This window comes from Mobula hypostoma, chromosome 21 (assembly GCF_963921235.1).
Source record: "Mobula hypostoma chromosome 21, sMobHyp1.1, whole genome shotgun sequence".
Classification (NCBI taxonomy): domain Eukaryota; kingdom Metazoa; phylum Chordata; class Chondrichthyes; order Myliobatiformes; family Myliobatidae; genus Mobula; species Mobula hypostoma.
The window spans coordinates 24,234,567-24,252,601 of NC_086117.1; the positions used below are offsets into that span (position 1 = coordinate 24,234,567).

At 42.3% G+C, this 18,035-nt stretch overlaps 1 protein-coding gene across 2 annotated transcripts in view; it reads right to left on the reverse strand.

Annotated features, from left to right (window-relative positions):
- Positions 1-18,035, reverse strand: part of LOC134359870 (allograft inflammatory factor 1-like) — a 50,040-nt gene that overhangs the window by 14,254 nt on the left and 17,751 nt on the right. Inside the window, exons 3-5 of one of the 2 annotated variants that reach the window (XM_063073645.1) lie at positions 8,115-8,181; positions 5,376-5,417; positions 2,156-2,399 (exon numbers count right to left, since the gene is read on the reverse strand). In XM_063073645.1, coding sequence (XP_062929715.1) covers positions 2,156-2,399; positions 5,376-5,417; positions 8,115-8,181 — 353 coding nt within the window. The remainder of the gene's footprint in view (positions 1-2,155; positions 2,400-5,375; positions 5,418-8,114; positions 8,182-18,035) is intronic. The other variant, XM_063073646.1, reaches the window with a different exon arrangement.

An 18,035-nucleotide genomic window follows, 5' to 3' on the forward strand; every position in this document is an offset into this window, starting at 1 on the left:
GGATAACCACTAACTTTGGGAAAAACCTACCACACTTTCTTCAGAGAGTGTCATGGGATCTTTTCAGTCTGCCTGAGTCTCTTTTAAAGTCTCATTTGCAAGATGAAACATTCAATTCATTAAACACTTGCCTTTGGAATTTAAATCCAATCACTTCCACAACTGGTTGATACAAATAATGTTCAGTTGCTGTCTATACTTAATCTTGTTCTATGTAAACACAGAAAATCCCTGCTACACACAGTCTGCTAACTAGGTCAAGCTGCACTCTTAAAAGGGCAATGTTTAATATTAGGACAGAATATAAATACTTATAAGAACAAAATGTCCGTTGTCTTAAATGTGAGTGATGGTCAGTTTTTGAATATCAGAACATATTCTTCCCCATTATAAACAGCAGAGACAGGCTGGGCCCCATTGTGGCAAGGTGGGTAAAAATCTCTGCTTACAGGTCATTCTGGTCAAATACATCATTGTTCTCCGAATACTAATTGGCCTACATGTGAAATCATGTATTACAACACCTTAGTCACAATAAGTTGTGGATTCAAGTCCCGAACCATAAAAACCTAAGTCCAACCTAACAGTCCATTAAGGGAGGATAAGCTTTTCACGTGAAATATTAAACAGAGGTCTTCTCTCCTTCTCCATTCGGCACAGCTGGAGGGTACTTCCCGTTGTTTTGGTCAGTTATCTCTCAACCAACATCACTGAAGAGAATTTAAAGCAAACTGTTGGAGGAATTTAGGAGGTCAAGCAGTGTTTGTGAGGTAAAAAGATAGTCAACGGTTCGAGTCAAGAATCTACATCAGGACTGAGTGTATAAAGGAGAGTTAAGTCCTGATGCAGAGTTTCAACTCAAGCCAAAGCATCAACTATCTTTTTCCCTCCATGGACGCCGCTTTACTGCTGAGTTCCTGCAGCAGAGAGTTCTTTTCGTTGATATCTCAGTAAACTAGAAAGAAAATGATCTGACCGTTTCTGTGTTTTGTGGCTTTAAAGTCCTAATGGAACATTTACTTTCCAAAGTCTGCCGGGGCCTTTTATAACAATTTGCATCATTCAGGAAATCAAATCAAGAATCAAAGTACATTTATGATCAACGTACGTATGCAGTATATCACCGAGATTAGTCTTCCCATTCTCTTCATGACAGGCTTTGATCGTGCGGATAGCCAGAGGCTTTTTTCCCAGGGCTGAAATGGCTAACATGAGGGGGCATAGTTTTAAAATGTTCATAAGTGGGTACAAGGGGGATATTAGGGGTAAGTTTTTCCACACAGGGAATGGCGGGTGCATGGAATGCACTGCCGGTGATGGTGGTGGAGGCAGATGAAATGGAGTCTTTTAAGAAACTCTTAGGTAGGTATATGAAGCTTAGAAAAATAGGGGGCTATGCAGTAGGGTAATTCTAGGCAAATTCTAGAGTAGGTTACATGGTTGGCATAACATTGTAGGCCAAAGGGCCTGTAATGTGCTATAGATTTCTAAGTTCTATTCCATTAACTTCCCCAGGTTCATATATGATTTGATGAAGCACTGCATTTCACAGGTCAAAGGTTTGGGAGGCTGAAGGAACGTGTTATGGAAAGCTAAAATGGAGAACAAAACAAGAACATGGAATTTGGTTGGATTCATGAATCACTTTTATTACTCCATCAACAAGAATGGGGAGAAGGTATGTGACCTGACTCTTGCAAATCAGCAGAATGTAAAACTCATGGAACAGATAGGAAACAGTGGTGGAAGGGACCTTTTCAGGCAGATGGATGGATGAATGCCTCCAAATTAATGGAAACATTGTTTCATAGCTTTCCAGATTAAATTAGATAACTAGCTGAAAGAATTTGTGGGGTGTGATCCGTCGGATTGGTGATTTGGTCTTACATTAAGCAGTTGTGTATTCAGTAAGCCTTCCATGAAGCAACTATTTTATGGTTCTCTTTCTGCACAATGGTGCCCCAGCTTTATTTTTATGGGTCCCAAAGGGGAAATCACTTCACAGTGAATAACTTTGACTGGAACTCTTTGACTTATCACAAGTGGATTGCTCAGTGGAAGTGTGCCCAGCTTTTTACCAGAAATGGCCACAGGAGGGAGCTTGGTCAGTCTTAGCAAGGTGGGAATTGAAGCTCTGAGAAGCACCAGTACTCACAATCTGAGGACCGTGGAACGCTTGCCCAGCATCATGATGACAAAGTTGCGGTAAGAGATAGTCTCGCTGCTGCCACCAGTAGCCTCTGAAATCATCTTCTTTACTTCCAGGTGAGTCTTGGGAACTCCAAGTTTCTCCAGCATCTGCTTCAAGCTCATCAAGTCTAAGTCAATACGAGCAGTGCAGAAAATCATCAGCAATTCTTCAAAGTGCACAACCCTGACAAAGTCTACAAAGTACATTCCTGGAGAAACAGATCAGAAGATCATAGGATGTTATTCAGCCTGGGCCACCATTTTGAAGGCTCTCTCCATCCATTGCTATTCCACCTGCCCTGTAATCTCTTCCTTTCCACACATTTATTTAATTCTCTAATCTCACCCTCAAGCTTGTTGCCTCACTTCATAGCAGCTGACTTCCGGCAGTTCGAGCCTGGCTTGGATAGATCCATAGCTTTGCAGATCTCTATGTGCTTTGCTAGAGTTAATTCTGTCTTCCTTGCAGTTCATTCCCTCAGGCAGGACTCCTGAATTCCACATGTAATCCGATCTCTGATAAGTGTATCTCCTAGATCTGCAGAAGTGCACTATCCTGCTATCTTACTTTCATTAAGAACACATCTCACTAAGACGCGGAAAGTCTGCAGATGCTGGAAATCCACAACACACTCAAAATGCTGGAGGAACTCAAGAGGTCAGGCAATATCTATGGAAATGTTTCGGACCAAGACCCTTCTTCAGGACTGAAAAGGAAAGAGGAAGATGCCAGAGTAAAAAGCTGGGGGGGAGGGGGGTAAGGAGTCTAGCTGGAAGGTGATGGGGGAGGTCGTGGGCGGGAAGGTAAAGGGATGGAGGAGGAATCTGATAGGAGAGGAGAGTGGACCATAGGAGAAAGGGAAGGAGGAGGGGACCCAGGGAGAAGTGTTAGGCAGGTGAGAGGAGGTAAAAGGCCAGAGTGGGGAAAGAGGGAGGGGAGGGCGATGGAAAATATTTTTTACCGGAAGGAGAAACCGATATTCATGTCATCAGGTTGGAGGCTACCCAGACAGAATGCAAGGTATTGCTCCTCCACCCTGAGGGTGGCCTTATAAGAGGAGGCCATGGATCAACACGTTGGAATGGGAATTAAAACATTTGACCACCGGGAAGTTCCACTTTTGGCAGATGGAGTGGAGGTGCTTGACTACGTGGTCCCCTAACTTATGACAAGTCTCACCAATGTAAAGGCGGCCGCATCAGGAGCACCAGACACAATAGACAGCCCCAGCGGATTCGCAGGTGAAGTGTTGCCACACCTAGAAGGACTGTTCGGGGCACTGAGTGGAGGTGAGGGAGGAGGTGAATGGCAGGTATAGCATTTTGGCTGCTTGCAGGGATAAGTGCCGGGAGGGAGATTAGTGGGGAGATTGAACAAGGGAATCGTGGAGGGAGTGATCCCTGTAGGAAGCGGAGGGGGGATCCCTTTGGAGATGGTGGAAGTTGTGGAGGATGCAGATGTGTTCGATGCAGAGGCTCATGGGGTGGGAGGTAAGGACAAGAGGAACTCTTATCACTGTTACGGTGCCAGGAAGACGGGGTGAGTGCAGATCTTCGAGAAAAAGAGGAGATGCGGACGAGAGCAGCGTCCATAGTGGAGGGAAGGAAACCAGCTCTTTGAAGGAGGAGGACATCTCAGAGGTTCTGGAACAGAAAGTCGTGTCCTGGGAACAGAGGCAGCAGAGGTGAAGGAACTGAGAAAAGGGAAATGGAGCTTTCTCCCTGCTCCTGGTTATATGTAAATAAGCAATTACAGTCAATGTTTCCATTTGGGGTTTCGACGTGCTTGCTGCACATTGGATGCATTCTTCGGGGTTTACTCGAGGGCTTTTTATGCAGTAAAATGCACTGGCATTTTGATTGATAAGATGCAATAATATCTTTCATCTGCTTATCTACCTCATCCAGCTCAATATAAACTCGCTCCTTTTTTCCTGTTTCTTGCAGGGAAATCCAGTGACAAGTACTGTTTTATTTGTTCCAAATATGTACCATCTCCAGTGAATGCAATGGATCAAGCCCATGTGTTATCTCAATTTGAAAGGACCACTCCCAGTGTTTAGTCGTCAGATTCAAGCATGGAGACTCAATGGTACGGTTTTGTCAATCTTTTTAGACTCCATATCTCCATATTTTCTCTCATTCACCTAAAAACATTATAGCAATGTATTTTTTTTAAGTGGTGTGTTGCGATCTAGAATGCATTGCTTGGAAAATTGACGGAAAGCACTTCAATCAAAATTTTCAAAAGAGTGTCAGGAAAGAGCGTGGAGGGAGACTAACTGGAGAACCAGCGGTGAAACAGTAGTGAATGGTTTCCGAAGAAAGGTCTCAGCCCGAAACGTCAACTGCCTATTCATTTCCATAGATGCTGCCTGACCTGCTGAGTTCCTCCAGCATCTTGTGTGTGTTCCTCCGGTTGTTCTGCCTGACTCTTTAGTTCTATCATTAAACTATCAAGATGAAATCTTACAAACTGCTGCAAAGGACCAGTACGGAAGGAACTAAAGAACTTGGTGCCAATTTGTTGATATGCTTGGAATCAGAGTGGTTCAAGGCTCTGGTCTGGCTACTTAGTTTTCAAAACTCTATTCAGTTATGAATGTAATAACACTTGAAGTCACTGCAGGCCTCAGGATCTCTCAGGCACACACCACCATTCTATTTTCTGGCTGATCTATAGCCTCAACTCTGATTTGCCACATCACCCCTTAACCCTTGATTCCTTTGGGGTTATAAGACCTAAAAAATTATTTCCTTCTATTTTGGTCAATAGTCTTAATACTGTATCTCCTAATGTAACTCGGTGTCAAACTTTTTGCCTGATAACTTCCCTGCCGAGTTCAATAGAGCATGTTTTCACTTTGAAGATACAAATCTTTGTTGCTTGAAAGGAATTTGTCAGTGGAGAGTTTGCTAAAAGATCCTGATTTGTGTGATGATAAAGGAGACCCTTTGAGTTCAATTAGAAACACACCCTTAGAACAAGGGAGCCAGAACCAGGCTAAATCTGAACCAATAGCTAACTTTACTGAGATTAAATCACTGACTATTTCATGCTCATGACTCCGAAATGGCGAAAAACGAGAGCAGAGTTTAGAGATAGAGTCACGTTACATTCCGAGCCATTCACTTTCATGTACAAGATTATCAGGTTGATACAGTGTGCAAATGCCAGAACTCACCAATGTCACCTTGGTCATTGAGATCAAACTCCATATATTTCTCTACAATAAAAAAAATGATATGGTGAATCTCAATGTACTGCCAAAGCACAACAACAAATATTTAATCACAGATAACTCAAGGTTCATGTTATTTACTTATTGAGATACAGTATGGAATAGGACCTTCCTGCACTTTGAGCCAAACTGCCCAGCATTCCCCAATTTAATCCTAGCCCAGTCAAAGGTCAATTTACAACGACCGATTAACCTACCAACCGGTACGTCTCAAGGACTGTGGGAGGAAACCGGAGGCCACGTGGTCACAAGTTCCTTACAGACAGATGCAGGAATTGAACCTTGGTTGCTAGTGCTCTAAAGCACTGTGCTAACCACTACGCTCCCATGCAAAGGAACAAGTTTCCAGTGAAATAGCTCTTTTAAATTCATAAAATAACCTGAAGGACTGCAGGAATGATGATCAAAAGTTAAAAAGAAACAGACGTGGTGCCCCTTCCAAAGAATCAATAGTTGTTGTCAAACTGAGTCTGAAGAAATGTCTTAAAGAGGGAAAGGGGGAGGTAAGGTGAAGAGAGGGAGACTATGGAAAATGTGATATTGATGAATGAGGGACAGAGAGGCGAGAAGGAGTAATGAGAGGGGGGCAGCAAATTGGAGAGAGGGGTGAGTATGGGCAAAGAGAAAAAGGGGAGTAAAAGGTTGGGGGGGATAAGGAGGCAAGGGAACACTGTGGGATGGGGTGCAAAGGGGGATGATGAGGGAGAGTGATGGGAAAACAAGATGAAAGTGAGGGGATGGAAGGTGAGGAAGGTGGGGTCAGGAGGATGCAGCAGAGAGGGAGAGGGAAAAGGGAAAGAATGAGAGGGAGAAGAAAGGGGAGACAGCTAGATGGAGAGGGAAGAGGAAGTGGGATACAAAGAAATAGATTGTCTTGGAAAGATTGGGAAGGAAATTCAGAGCTTGCTGTCATAGAAGTTAGGTGTATTCAGGAGATTAGAACAGAGAGTTTGGTCTCCTGTAAGCGATGCCTTTGACAGCACAATGATTCTGTGACAGATGTTCTGTCTCCACTTGATCTTAATAAACCTAGAAATAAATTGTTTAGCCTGGAACCGCATACCATGCAAACAATTCTGCTGCCAAGAGGGAGTTCATTTAAGATCAGTACTTTGAATCGTTGTAAATAAACATATCAAGGTCAGTTAAAAATTTACTGCTATGTGTCAAAGGGCGGCAGAGGGAAATGTTTGCTCCTTCCGTTTTGAAAGCTGCCTTGAACCTGTCATTGTAGAAGAGTGAACATGTTGAAGGAAGGATACATGCCTCTGTGGTTTGGTGGGTGTTGGGATTGAAGAGCAATTTTCAAATCTCTCCCTTTAGGTAGAGTTCTGCAAACATTCAGATGTCGAATTTCTCAAGTATTCCTTTTCACTACACAGCTGAAACATTTGACATCCATTCTGTTTCCCCCTGTTTTACAGCAGTAATAACTAGATGATCTCTCATATAAACTAGTATAAAATGATTTAGCCATTGAGTCACACAGGACAGCAACAGATCCTTTGGCCCTTCACATCTACACCAACCCCATTCACAATGCCTTCTCGTTGCTAACATCAGGGAGGAGGTACAGGAGCCTGAAGGCACACACTCAATGATTCAGGAACAGCTTCTTCCCCTCTGCCATCTGATTTCTGAATGGACATTGAACCCATACTACCTCACTACTTTTTAAATTTGTTTTTGTACTACTTATTTTAATTTAACAATTTAGTATACATATATAAACTTACTGTAATTCAGTTTTTGTTCTATATTTATCAAGTATTGCATTGTACTCCTGCCGCAAAGTTAACAAATTTCATGACATATGCCAGCGAACCCGATTCTGATCCCTCTTGCATTACTTTCATCTTCCCCACACTTCACCAATTTTCCTGCCATCAGCCTACATTGCGGCAACTTACAATTGAACATCTTTGGCGTGTAGGTGCAAGTCAAAGCACCTGGATAAAATATATTTGGTCTCTAGGACAGACGCACCCAAGGAAAGATCTTACAAATAAAATACTATGGTATTAATAAATGAAAACAGGTAACTACTCAAATGGGAAATTTTCCAGGGCCATAGGGGAAATTCGAATTCAATAGCTGTTTCAAAAACTGGCAGAGTTACAATGGGCCAAATGCCCTCTATCTTCCGTGCATCTAATGATTAGTTTTTGGGCATCACTATGCTGCCTTCTCGAACAGTCTTCAGGAAGATAGTGTGACCACTCTCTCGAATTTATTTGATCAAAAATTCAAAATAGTGTCACAGCCACTCCTATTCTCCCTGGTCAGTTAGCACAATGACTCCAGCAATCAACGATACAAATCATCCCAGCAAGATCCATGGCAGAGAACAAGGAGTTCACCAGCACCAGCGATTGACAACTGAATTCAGCAATATTTTTGTGACAGATCCCGAGGGTAAAGGCATAAACTCTGCAAAGTAAACTGAAGAGAGAAATGCAGGAGGTGTGGGACAATTTGCATGTAAATATTCATTAAATATGCACACCCACAGGAAACACTATCAGCACTTAGTACCGAACAGATATTCAGCAACAACCTGACATGACAAAGGCTGATGTGATACTGACACCAATGGGCTTAAACAAGATTAATGTGGATAATCGGGAATTGCAGAATATGGCACCAGATTCAATGAGGAAACAGGGCTATTCTGTCACTTACTTTTGAAAGATTCCAGATTTTCTGCTAAATTTTCTTCATCTTGGTACTTTTGGTCTTCCAGAAACTCCTGGAAGAGAGAATTTCTAAATGTAAAAATGATAGTCCACTAAACAGATGATTTTCACTGTGAACAGATCACTCCAACCACAGCCTGTCTTTATAAACCTGCCAGTGACTGGATCAGTCCAAAACTGCAGAGGAGAAACACAATTCCCATTTCACAGCCTTGGAGGTCCCAGGGAGCTCTGATAGTTGAAGAAGAACTTCTGACATCGAGTCACTGTAGTAATGGCAGGAACCACATCAACCAATTTGCACCCCGCACACTCTTACAAAGTACTATGATAATGACCAGATAATCTGTTCGTAATATTATAAGCCAAGAATGTGCTTCTTTCAAGGGCGCCAAGGAATCTGAAAGAGCTGCTTGGGCACAAATTTCATCTTCATCCAAAAGATAGTGCAGTTTAGGAGTCTTAATTTTGTCTCGGGTCCCTGGAGTAGGAATACAACTCACATACTCCTGCCAGAAATAAGATTACTGCCCTATGTGGCCTATACAATTTAGATTTAATATATAGACGTTATCCACTGTCACCTCATCCAAACAATACGATCTCAGCCAATGCTAAGCAGTTATTCACATATTCATTCCATCACTGGATGTCTGCTACGTCAACCCAAGCCTCCAGCACAAATTGACGCTCAACACCACACCACAGCTACACCAAGGAAGGACAGAATGGTACAGGGATCGACAATTTTTATGGAGTGAGATACAGCAAAACCCTAGATTGAGGCAATTTTTATCCCCTGGAACAGAGGAAAATGGGAGATTTAATAAGAGCATTCAAAATTATGGGGGCTTTTGATTGAGTAAATTAGAATTGTTTCCACTGGCTAAAGTGGAAGGTTTGGGGAGCATACAGATTAAAGTAGAACTAGAGAGGGTAAGGTGAGATGCTGATTCCCGGAACGTATTGCCTGAAAGGCCAGTGGAGCGGTTTCACAAGTAACTCTCAAAAAGGAATTGGATACATGTTGAAAAGGGAATTAAAAATATCAAAGTTGCATAATTAAGAGCAATAAGCGGGGATACAGAATGGGGAGTGAGGGGAATTGTAAGGCCCTTTCAAACCACGAGCAGAAACACAGTAGACAATGTGCCCTCACTGTTGTGCTGTAGGATCAGGTGAAACAAGTGACTGATTCAGGAGCAGTAATGTGATGCTTTAGGTAACACAACACCCCGGTCAATCGTTGTCATTGTCACAGCTTCACTGCTGGCCAAGCCACACCTGATCAGTCCACTTTCAAGTAACTGAAGGTCAAAGTTGACTATCTGGCATTAGCCCAAACCTTCAGAGCCACCGACTTTGAAACCCAGTACTTTACCTAGCAAAGGGTAAATCAGGATGTCTGTGGAAGAAAGTCATGAGGGCTTAGGGGTGGTGAAGCTGTACAGTGGTTTAATTTATATTAACTCCAATTCATTGGTATTCTGAATACTGACAAGCCAATACTTCTGATGACAAACTGTTTAGAGTTAATGGACTTGTGCTGACACTACTCTCTTGCAACCCAAAGCAAGGAGACATGGCATGTTTGTATTTTGACTTCTTTTAAAATAAATTATAAATTGAAGCAGGATAGAGATGCTTTCGGGTTTTACTGTCAGGAAATGGATGAGTAAATAGGGTTCATAAATCCAGTCCTCTCAAAGAATTATAACTTGAGGACAGCTGCTCTATACAGAGATACAAATGTTTTAGTTCCTGAAGTTGTCTGCATTAGAAAATGTATCAGCAAGAAATGTTGCATTACTCAATTTAGGTTATTGTATGAATTACTTTGTTTGTTAATTTAAAGTACTTCTTGTCCTCCAGTGAATGAATGAGAGAATATACTGAGAAATGGTGTCCAAAATGCTGATCGATAAAAAAATACAACTATACCACCGAAAGGAAAATAATAAGATGCTGAAATGCTGAAAACCTGAAATAAAACAAGGAAATGATGGAAACCCTCAGCAGGTCAAGTAGTAAAGAGAATGTAGCTGACGTTTAAAGACCAAAGATCTTTCATTAGAACTGGGGAAAAGAAACTAGGTTATGTTTATTTTGCCAAGAGGTGGGGGAAGAATAAAGGTCCTACCTCTGACAGGGTGAGGTTGTGGTTGGCATGGGGATAAGATATGGCGGTGAGTTGGTTGATGGGTCAATGGGGGAAATTAGAGAGAAAAAGATAGAAAAATGTTTATGAGGGCAGTTCAAGATTGAGGTTCAGGCAAGGTAGATACAAAATGCAGCAACATAGGAGATGTCCAGATTCAGGAGCAACAAACTATTTGCTGGAGTAACCCAGCAGGGCAAACAAGATCTGTGGGCAGAAAGGAAATGTTGATGTTCAGGTCTAAACCCAGTATCCGGCTTCAGGCTGTACTGATGGAGAGACAAAAAGCAAGCCAGCGATGGCCTGACAGAAATGGCCGGTCCTGATACAGACAGAAAAAAATTCTTTGAAATTGTAGAATCTGATATTGAGTACTGAGTACTACAACGTGCATAGAGAGAAGATAAAGTCCTATTCCGCTAGCTTGTATTGCAAGCTACTACGAAAGCACCAGAGGACACCGACAGAAGGGCCAAAATGAGAGTGGAATGGAGAATTAAAGTGGAGGGCCACAGGGAGTTCTGAGTCAATCCTGTGAACTGAACACAAGTGCCATCACCAAATCTGGATTCGATTTCTCAGTGTTCGAGGAGAGAATAGATGGAAGCAATAAAAGCAGTACACTATATTGGAAGAAGAGCAAATGAGTTATCACTCCACTTGGAAGGACTATTTGGATCCCTGTTCAGTGGAGAGGCAGAACCACGTGCCGCAAGAAGAGGATTGGTTGGTAGTGACAGAAAAGTGGAACAGAAACTCCCCTTGAAATGCCGATGGGCGAGAAAGATGTGTTTTGTAATGGAATCTTGTTGGAGCTCATAGGAGTTGCAAAGATTGAACTTTTATGCTCTAAGGCTTGTGGGGTGGAAGGACGGTTGGGGGGGGGGACCCAGGGGAATTCTGATCTTGCTACCCCCAGAGCCAAGAAGTTAACACTAGATGAAATGCAGTCTAGGGCTCAATTTCCCCACCTAGTTCAGGGAGAAGGAAGGCTTGGAGAAAGATTTTTTTGAAGAAGTGAAGTCTATGATTATCAGGGAGATATATTTGGTGATGGGGTCATGGTCTAGAGCAGGGGTTCCCAATTTTTTTTATGCCATGGACCCCTTCCATTAATTGAGAGGTTTGTGCTCCCCAGGTTGGGAATCCCTGGTCTATAGGAAAGCACAAAGATGGTTACAAGAACTTGGATTTGTGAGATAGAGATACGTTCATCAATCCAGACAGCTGCTTGGCAGGTGTGATGACAACATCAGGATTGAACAGAGTGAACAGAGTGTTGGAGGTTCAGAAGTTAGTAGATTAGAATGAGTAAGGGGAGGAGAATAAAATCAAGGCAGTCAATGTCCTGTTGACAGCCATTAACAGAATTCTGGAGACAAGGGAAAAGGTGTGGAGACTCCTGGCCAAAGAAATGGGTGGAGAGGGAGACAGTGGATGTTGATCTTCAGCTCATAATTCATTAAGATGAGGAGCTAGGGAAGCAAAGCTGAAGAATCTGCTGAGGGTGGTTGCTTGGGATCAGAGAGGAGAAATCAGAAGGGATAGTGAAAACATGGCAGGAGCTGGAGAGACACATCCAAGAGGGAGGTGAAGGGGGAGAAAGGTGAAGGGACTGGAATCCGAGAGTTATTGAAATTGGCAATATTTGACATCAGAAGGGAAGGGAAAAAGTCATCTGTTTCAGCACAGAAAACAGTGAAGAATAAAACCAAGACACAATGAATTGAGTGTATAAAATGAAACTTCTGCAGAGACAGAGATTGCGGAGTGAGTTGGAGACAGTTCCTTATGGACCTTACGCGCCAGTTTTAAAAAGCAAGTGGGGCCTGTCAGGATTATCTGCAGAGTGGGAGATTACTAGGGTTAATTAGCAAGGGCCAATAAAAAGAAGCAGGTTTGAGTAGAGCGGCCATTGCACAAATGGACAGTGTTAAGAGTGTTCAGGCTTTGACTCAACAGGCTTGGGCGAGAACAAGTGCAAGCTAGTAGTTAAGTTTGAGAAGTTAGAGGCATACCCAGTGTAGGATACTGTTGGGGAGGGGGATATGACCCATCAAGGCACAGCAGCAGGACAGTGGCACTGTAGCCAGCTCAGAGGCTCGGCAGGGAAGCCTAATGTCAGGCAGAGCGGTCTTGATAAGAGACTCAATAGTAAGGGGGGGGGGGGAATGGATAGGAGATTCTGTGGCTGTGAAAGAGAAGCCAGGATGGTATGTTGCTTCCCAGGTGCCAGGGTCCAGGAGAACACAGAGTGGCTGCAGAAGATTCTCAAGAGGGAGGGTGAGCAGCCAGAGATCGTGGTGCACAATGGCGCCAATGACATAGGTAAAAAGGGGGGAGAGTCCCGCACGATGAATATAGGGAGTTAGGGAAGAGGCTGAAGAACGGGACCCCTAAGGTAGTCGTCTCTGGATTACTGTCAGTGACATGTGCTAGTCAGGGCAGGAACAGAATGATGGTAGAGATGAATGTGTGGCTGAGGAAATGGTGCAGAGGGCAGGGTTTCAAATTTCCTGACCATTGGGATCTCTTCCGGGGAAGGTATGACCTGTACAAAAAGGCCAAGGTGCACCTGAACCCAAGGGGAAGCAATATCCTTGCGGGCAGGTTTCCTATAGCTGTTGGGGAGGGTTTAAACTAAGTTGGCAGGGGGATGGGAACCAGAGTGATGGGGCTGAGGATGGGGCAGTTGGTATACAGGTTGATGCAGTGAGACTGTGAGGATGGACAGGCAGGTGATAGGGCAAAGCTGCAATCAGTGGAATGAGGTATAGTGCAACACGGGGGGCAAAAATTGAAAAGGACAATGGGTGTTATAGTTGCATGCACGCAGTACACAGAATAAGGTAGCACAATTAGAGAACGGCAGGTACGTTGCAGGCCTCACAGAGATGTGGTTGAAAGAAGATCATAGTTGGGAGCATAGTATCCAAGGACACACCTTGTATTGAAAGGATAGGGATGTAGGCAGAGAGGTGGGGTGGCTCTGTTGGTAAAAAATTAAATCAAATCCTTAGAAAGAGGTGACAGGATTAGAAGATGTAGAATCCTTGTGGGTAGAGTTAAGAAACTGCAAGGATAAAAAGACCCCAATAGGAGTTATATATAGGCCCCCAAACAGTAGGCAGGATATGGGATATAAATTTCAACAAAAAATAGAAAAGGTATTTAATAAGGGTAATGTTATGATAGTCATGGGTGTTTTCAATGTGCAGGTAGGTTGGAAATATCAGGCTGGCGCTGGATCCCAAGAGAAGGAACTTGTGAGACGCCCATGAGATGGCTTTTTAGAGCAGCTTGTGGTTGGGCCTACTGAGGGAAAGCAATTCTGGATTGGGTGTTGTGCAATGAACCTGATTTGATTAGGGAGCCGAAGGTAAAGGAACTCTCGGGGAGGCAGTGATCTTAATATGATAGAATTCACCCTGCAGTTTGAGAGGGAGAAGGTAAAATCAGATGTATCAATATTTCAGTGGAGTAAAGGGAATTACAGAGGCATGAGAGAGGAACTGGCCAAAATTGATTGGAAGGGTACTTGGCAGGGATGGCTGGAGTTTCTGGGGGCAATTCAGAAGGTGCAGGATAGATACATCCCAAAGATGAAGAAGTGTTCTAAAGGGAGGATGGATCAACCATGGGTAACAAGGGAAGTCAAAGACAGCATCAAAGCAAAATAAAAAAAGAGGACACGTAATGTAGCAAAAATTAGTTGGAAGCTATGTTCCCTCTAAGCTGTGCGCATGTGCACGTGCACACACATTCTTCAACCAGCGCACAAAGGAAATTAATGTGCGCACAAAAGGTTAGTTACCTAAAATAAAAAGGGAAGAATACTGCAAAATGTCTATGTGAGGAATGGCGCGCCACACAGTCTCTCTCTCTCTCTCGCTCTGCACCTTGAAAAGGCATGAAAAAGACATTGTCATCGTCCCGCCAACATCGCACACGCACACACCAAAAAAAATTATACTTATTGAAAATAATATTTTTAGCTAACTGTTTCTGTTAACTAGTTAGTCAGTTTTTCAAATACCACAATGCACATCACTAATTTACGTCACATCGTCTTTCCTGTTTCGGTTTGTACAGCTGCGTCACGGCGGCAGCCATGTTTGGTGGACAGTGTTCAGGTCATAAAGTTTACAAAGATCTGTTTCAAATCCTGTAGATAGCTAAGTTTTTATTGAAAAAAATATTGATTCACTATGTTGAATTCAAAAGAAGCAAAGGGCATGATGCACAAAAGAACTGCAAATTTGTTTAAGGTTGAATGGCTTAACAAAATAGTAGAAACTGTTACACCGTAAGCTCATGAGGTCATGAACATTCAGCTATGAGAAATATTTACGTGTGATTCGGAAACTGGAGTTATCTGTTTGTGTTGTCATGATGTGAAAGTTGCTGGAGGATTTACTATTGGAAAGAAGTAGGATGATATTTGAAAACTTGACTTTTTGAAGCGTCATTTGGCAAGTAAATTGCATTTGGACGGTGTACAAAAGCTCAGGCAACAGAACCCGTCATTACCCGTTACAGGAGTGCTACGCATGTTACAGTTGAATGCAGATGCGCGAGAGCGAAAACAATCAAACCCAGAGGACATCAAAGTTCTTATTGACAGTGTGTTGTTAGCTGTTAAAATGAATAACTCTTTACATTCAGTACAACACATTAATGAACATATGGAAAAGTATGTTCAACTCCCAGACAGCTGGCGAAGCAAAAGTTATGCCTTCAAATTTCTGGAGACTATCAACTATATTGTGTAGAAAGACATGTTTGAAGAAATAGCATCAGCAGATTTTCACACATTAGCAGTTGATGAAACCACAGACATATCTCTCAACAAATGTCTCATTCTGTACTTCAAATTCAGATCTAAAGATTGTACTGTTTATAAGACGTTTTTTGGCGGAATAGTTCAGCTGCAGGCATGTGATGCTTCCTCTATTGTTTCAGTGATCAAGCAGTTTTATGAAGAGAAGAAACTTGACCTCCATAAAATGGTGATGTTTACGTCTGGTGGAGCGTCAGTAATGTTGGGCAGAGTTAATGGTGTTGCAGCAAGACTTAACAGGACATTCCACACTTAGTTCAGCAACACTGTGTAGCACACCGTGAAGATCTTGGGATTTGCGATGCATGGAAAGAAGTCAAGTTAATCAGAGACATTGAAACTTTGATGAACAATCTATACAATGTTTTCTCGATCAGCAGTTAAAAGATGCAAATTTAAAGAAATTGCAGAGGCCTCTGAAAATGAAGCTGTTGCTTTCAGACCACTTAATGAAGTCAGATGGTTATCTGGACACTTTGCATTACAGGCAATAATAAAAAATTTTGAGGCACTGATCACATACTTTGAAGAAGATCAGTCAAATGACCCTGTGGCTAAATACTGCCACAAGAAATTGATAAACATCACATAAGTGATGTATTTGATGAACTGGCTGCACTGTGCAAGATTCTGCAAAAGAGTGGCCTGACACCGATTGATTCACTTCATTTTGCGTGAAGCAAAATTAACAAGATAAGCAAGCAGTATCTGGGAGACAATGTTTCGTGGAGTGACAAAGTTAAAGTTTTGCTAAGCCAACAACGTGAAGAAAACATCACAGTAGATACAAGTTCGCTGTTGACTTTTATAAATAGTCTTTGTGTTCATTTAGAAGGAAGGTTTCCTGAAGATGAGGTACAAGAATGGTCAGCTTGTGATTTCTCCACAATTGCAGATTGTGACCTCACACTTGGCGATGAACAAGTTAATGCCTTATGTCTAAAATATCATGACTTTCTCGCTGAAAATACTGTAATAGTTAGACAGTTCAATGATTTCAAATTTTCCCTACAAGAAAAAATTAAATCCAAACTGATTTCAAACTTTGCTCAAATGGTGGCATTTGTACTTCAAAATGAACAGTTTTGTGACCATGCACAGTTGATGGACATTAGGGGAACCTTTCTTGTGTCTAGTGCAGACTGTGAGCGAGGTTTTAGCCTAATGAATCAACTCAAAAACAAGCTGAGAAACCGTTTAGGAGAATGTCATTTGGATATGTTAATGAGAATCAAAAGCAATCAATTGGATGGAAGCTCTATTAGTCTAGATAGAGTTTACAAAGAATGGGTAAATGCCAAAGACAGGAGAGAGAAAAAAATAACTGAGTGACTTAAATATGTATGTTATTTTGTTGTTATTCTGTGCAGCTTTATGTCAAATATTTTGTAAACCTACATACACTGTCCCATGTGTGCATTCAGTGCACACACACTTTCGTCACAGAAAAAAAATTTGCACAACATTAGATTTTTGCGCACACTGACTACTAAAAATTAGAGGGAACATTGGTTGGAAGTTAGAGGATTAGTAAGCTTTTAAAAACCAACAGAAGGCAACTAAAAAAAAACAATAAGGAGAGAAAAGATGAAATATGAAGGGAAGCTAGCCAAAAATATCAGAGGATACCAAAGGTTTTTTGTTCCCAGCACTATAAAGAGTTAAAGAGAGGCAAGAGTGGATATTGGGCCATTGGAAAATTATGCCAGAGGGGTAGTAATGGGGAACAAGGAAAATGCAGATGAATTTAAATATTTTGCATCAGTCTTCACTGTGGAAGACACCAGCAGTATGCTTCAAATTCGAGTGTCGGGGGCAGAAGTGAGTGTAGTTGCTATTACTAGGGAGAAGGTTCTTGTGAAACTCAAAGGTCTTAAGGCAAATAAGTCACTTGAACCAGATGGACTACACCCCAGGGTTCTGAAAGAGATAGCTGAAGAGATTGTGGCAGCATTAGTAATGATCTCTCAAGAACCACTAGATTCTGGAAAGGTTCTGGAGGAGTGGAAAATTGCAATTGTCTCTCCAGTCAACAAGAAGGGAGGAAAGCAGAAGAGAGGAAATTATACACTAATTAATCTGACTTCAATGGTTGGAAAGATCTTGGAGTTAATTATTAAGGTGAGGTTTTGAGGTACATGGAGGCACATGATAAAAGTAGGCCAAAGTCAGCAAGGGGAAATCTTGTCTGACAAATCTGTTGGAATTCTTTGAGGAACTAACAAGCAGGATAGAGAAAGGAGAGTCAGTGGATGTTGCTTACTTGGATTTTCTGAAGGCCTTTGACAAGGTGCCATATATGAGGCTGCTTAACAAGATTCAGTGCTGTGCAAAAGTCTTAAGCACATATAGCTAGGGTGCCTAAGACTTTTGCATCGTACTGTAGTAATTTTACTGCTGCCACCAAAAAAAACCAAATTTAATGGCATACGTGAGTGACGCTAAACCTGTTTCTGATATTTGGGTCTCTATTGTGGACTGAGTGTGGGTAGGGGGCAGGGAGAAGACAATCATGGTTGGGAAAAGGGAAAGGGAGAGGGGAGGGAGTGTGAAGCACCAGAGAGAAATTCTATAATGATCAATAAACCAATTGTTTGGAATCAAACTAACTTGCCTGGTGTCTCAGGGCTAGGTGTGTCTGTACCTGTGCCACCCCCTCCCCTGGCACTCCCTCTCTGCCACCTGTCCCCACACCCCTCCCGTGATGCTCCATCCTCACCATTCCTAACATCCTTTGCTCCCGCCAGATTTACAAACACAATTTCTGCCTCATGTTGACAAATGCAGTACTGTGAAAAAGTCTTAGGCACCATAGCTATATATATGTGCCCAAGACTCTTGCACAGTACCACAACAGCCCATGGTATTACAGGAAATATACCAGTATAGGTAGAAGATTGGCTGATTGG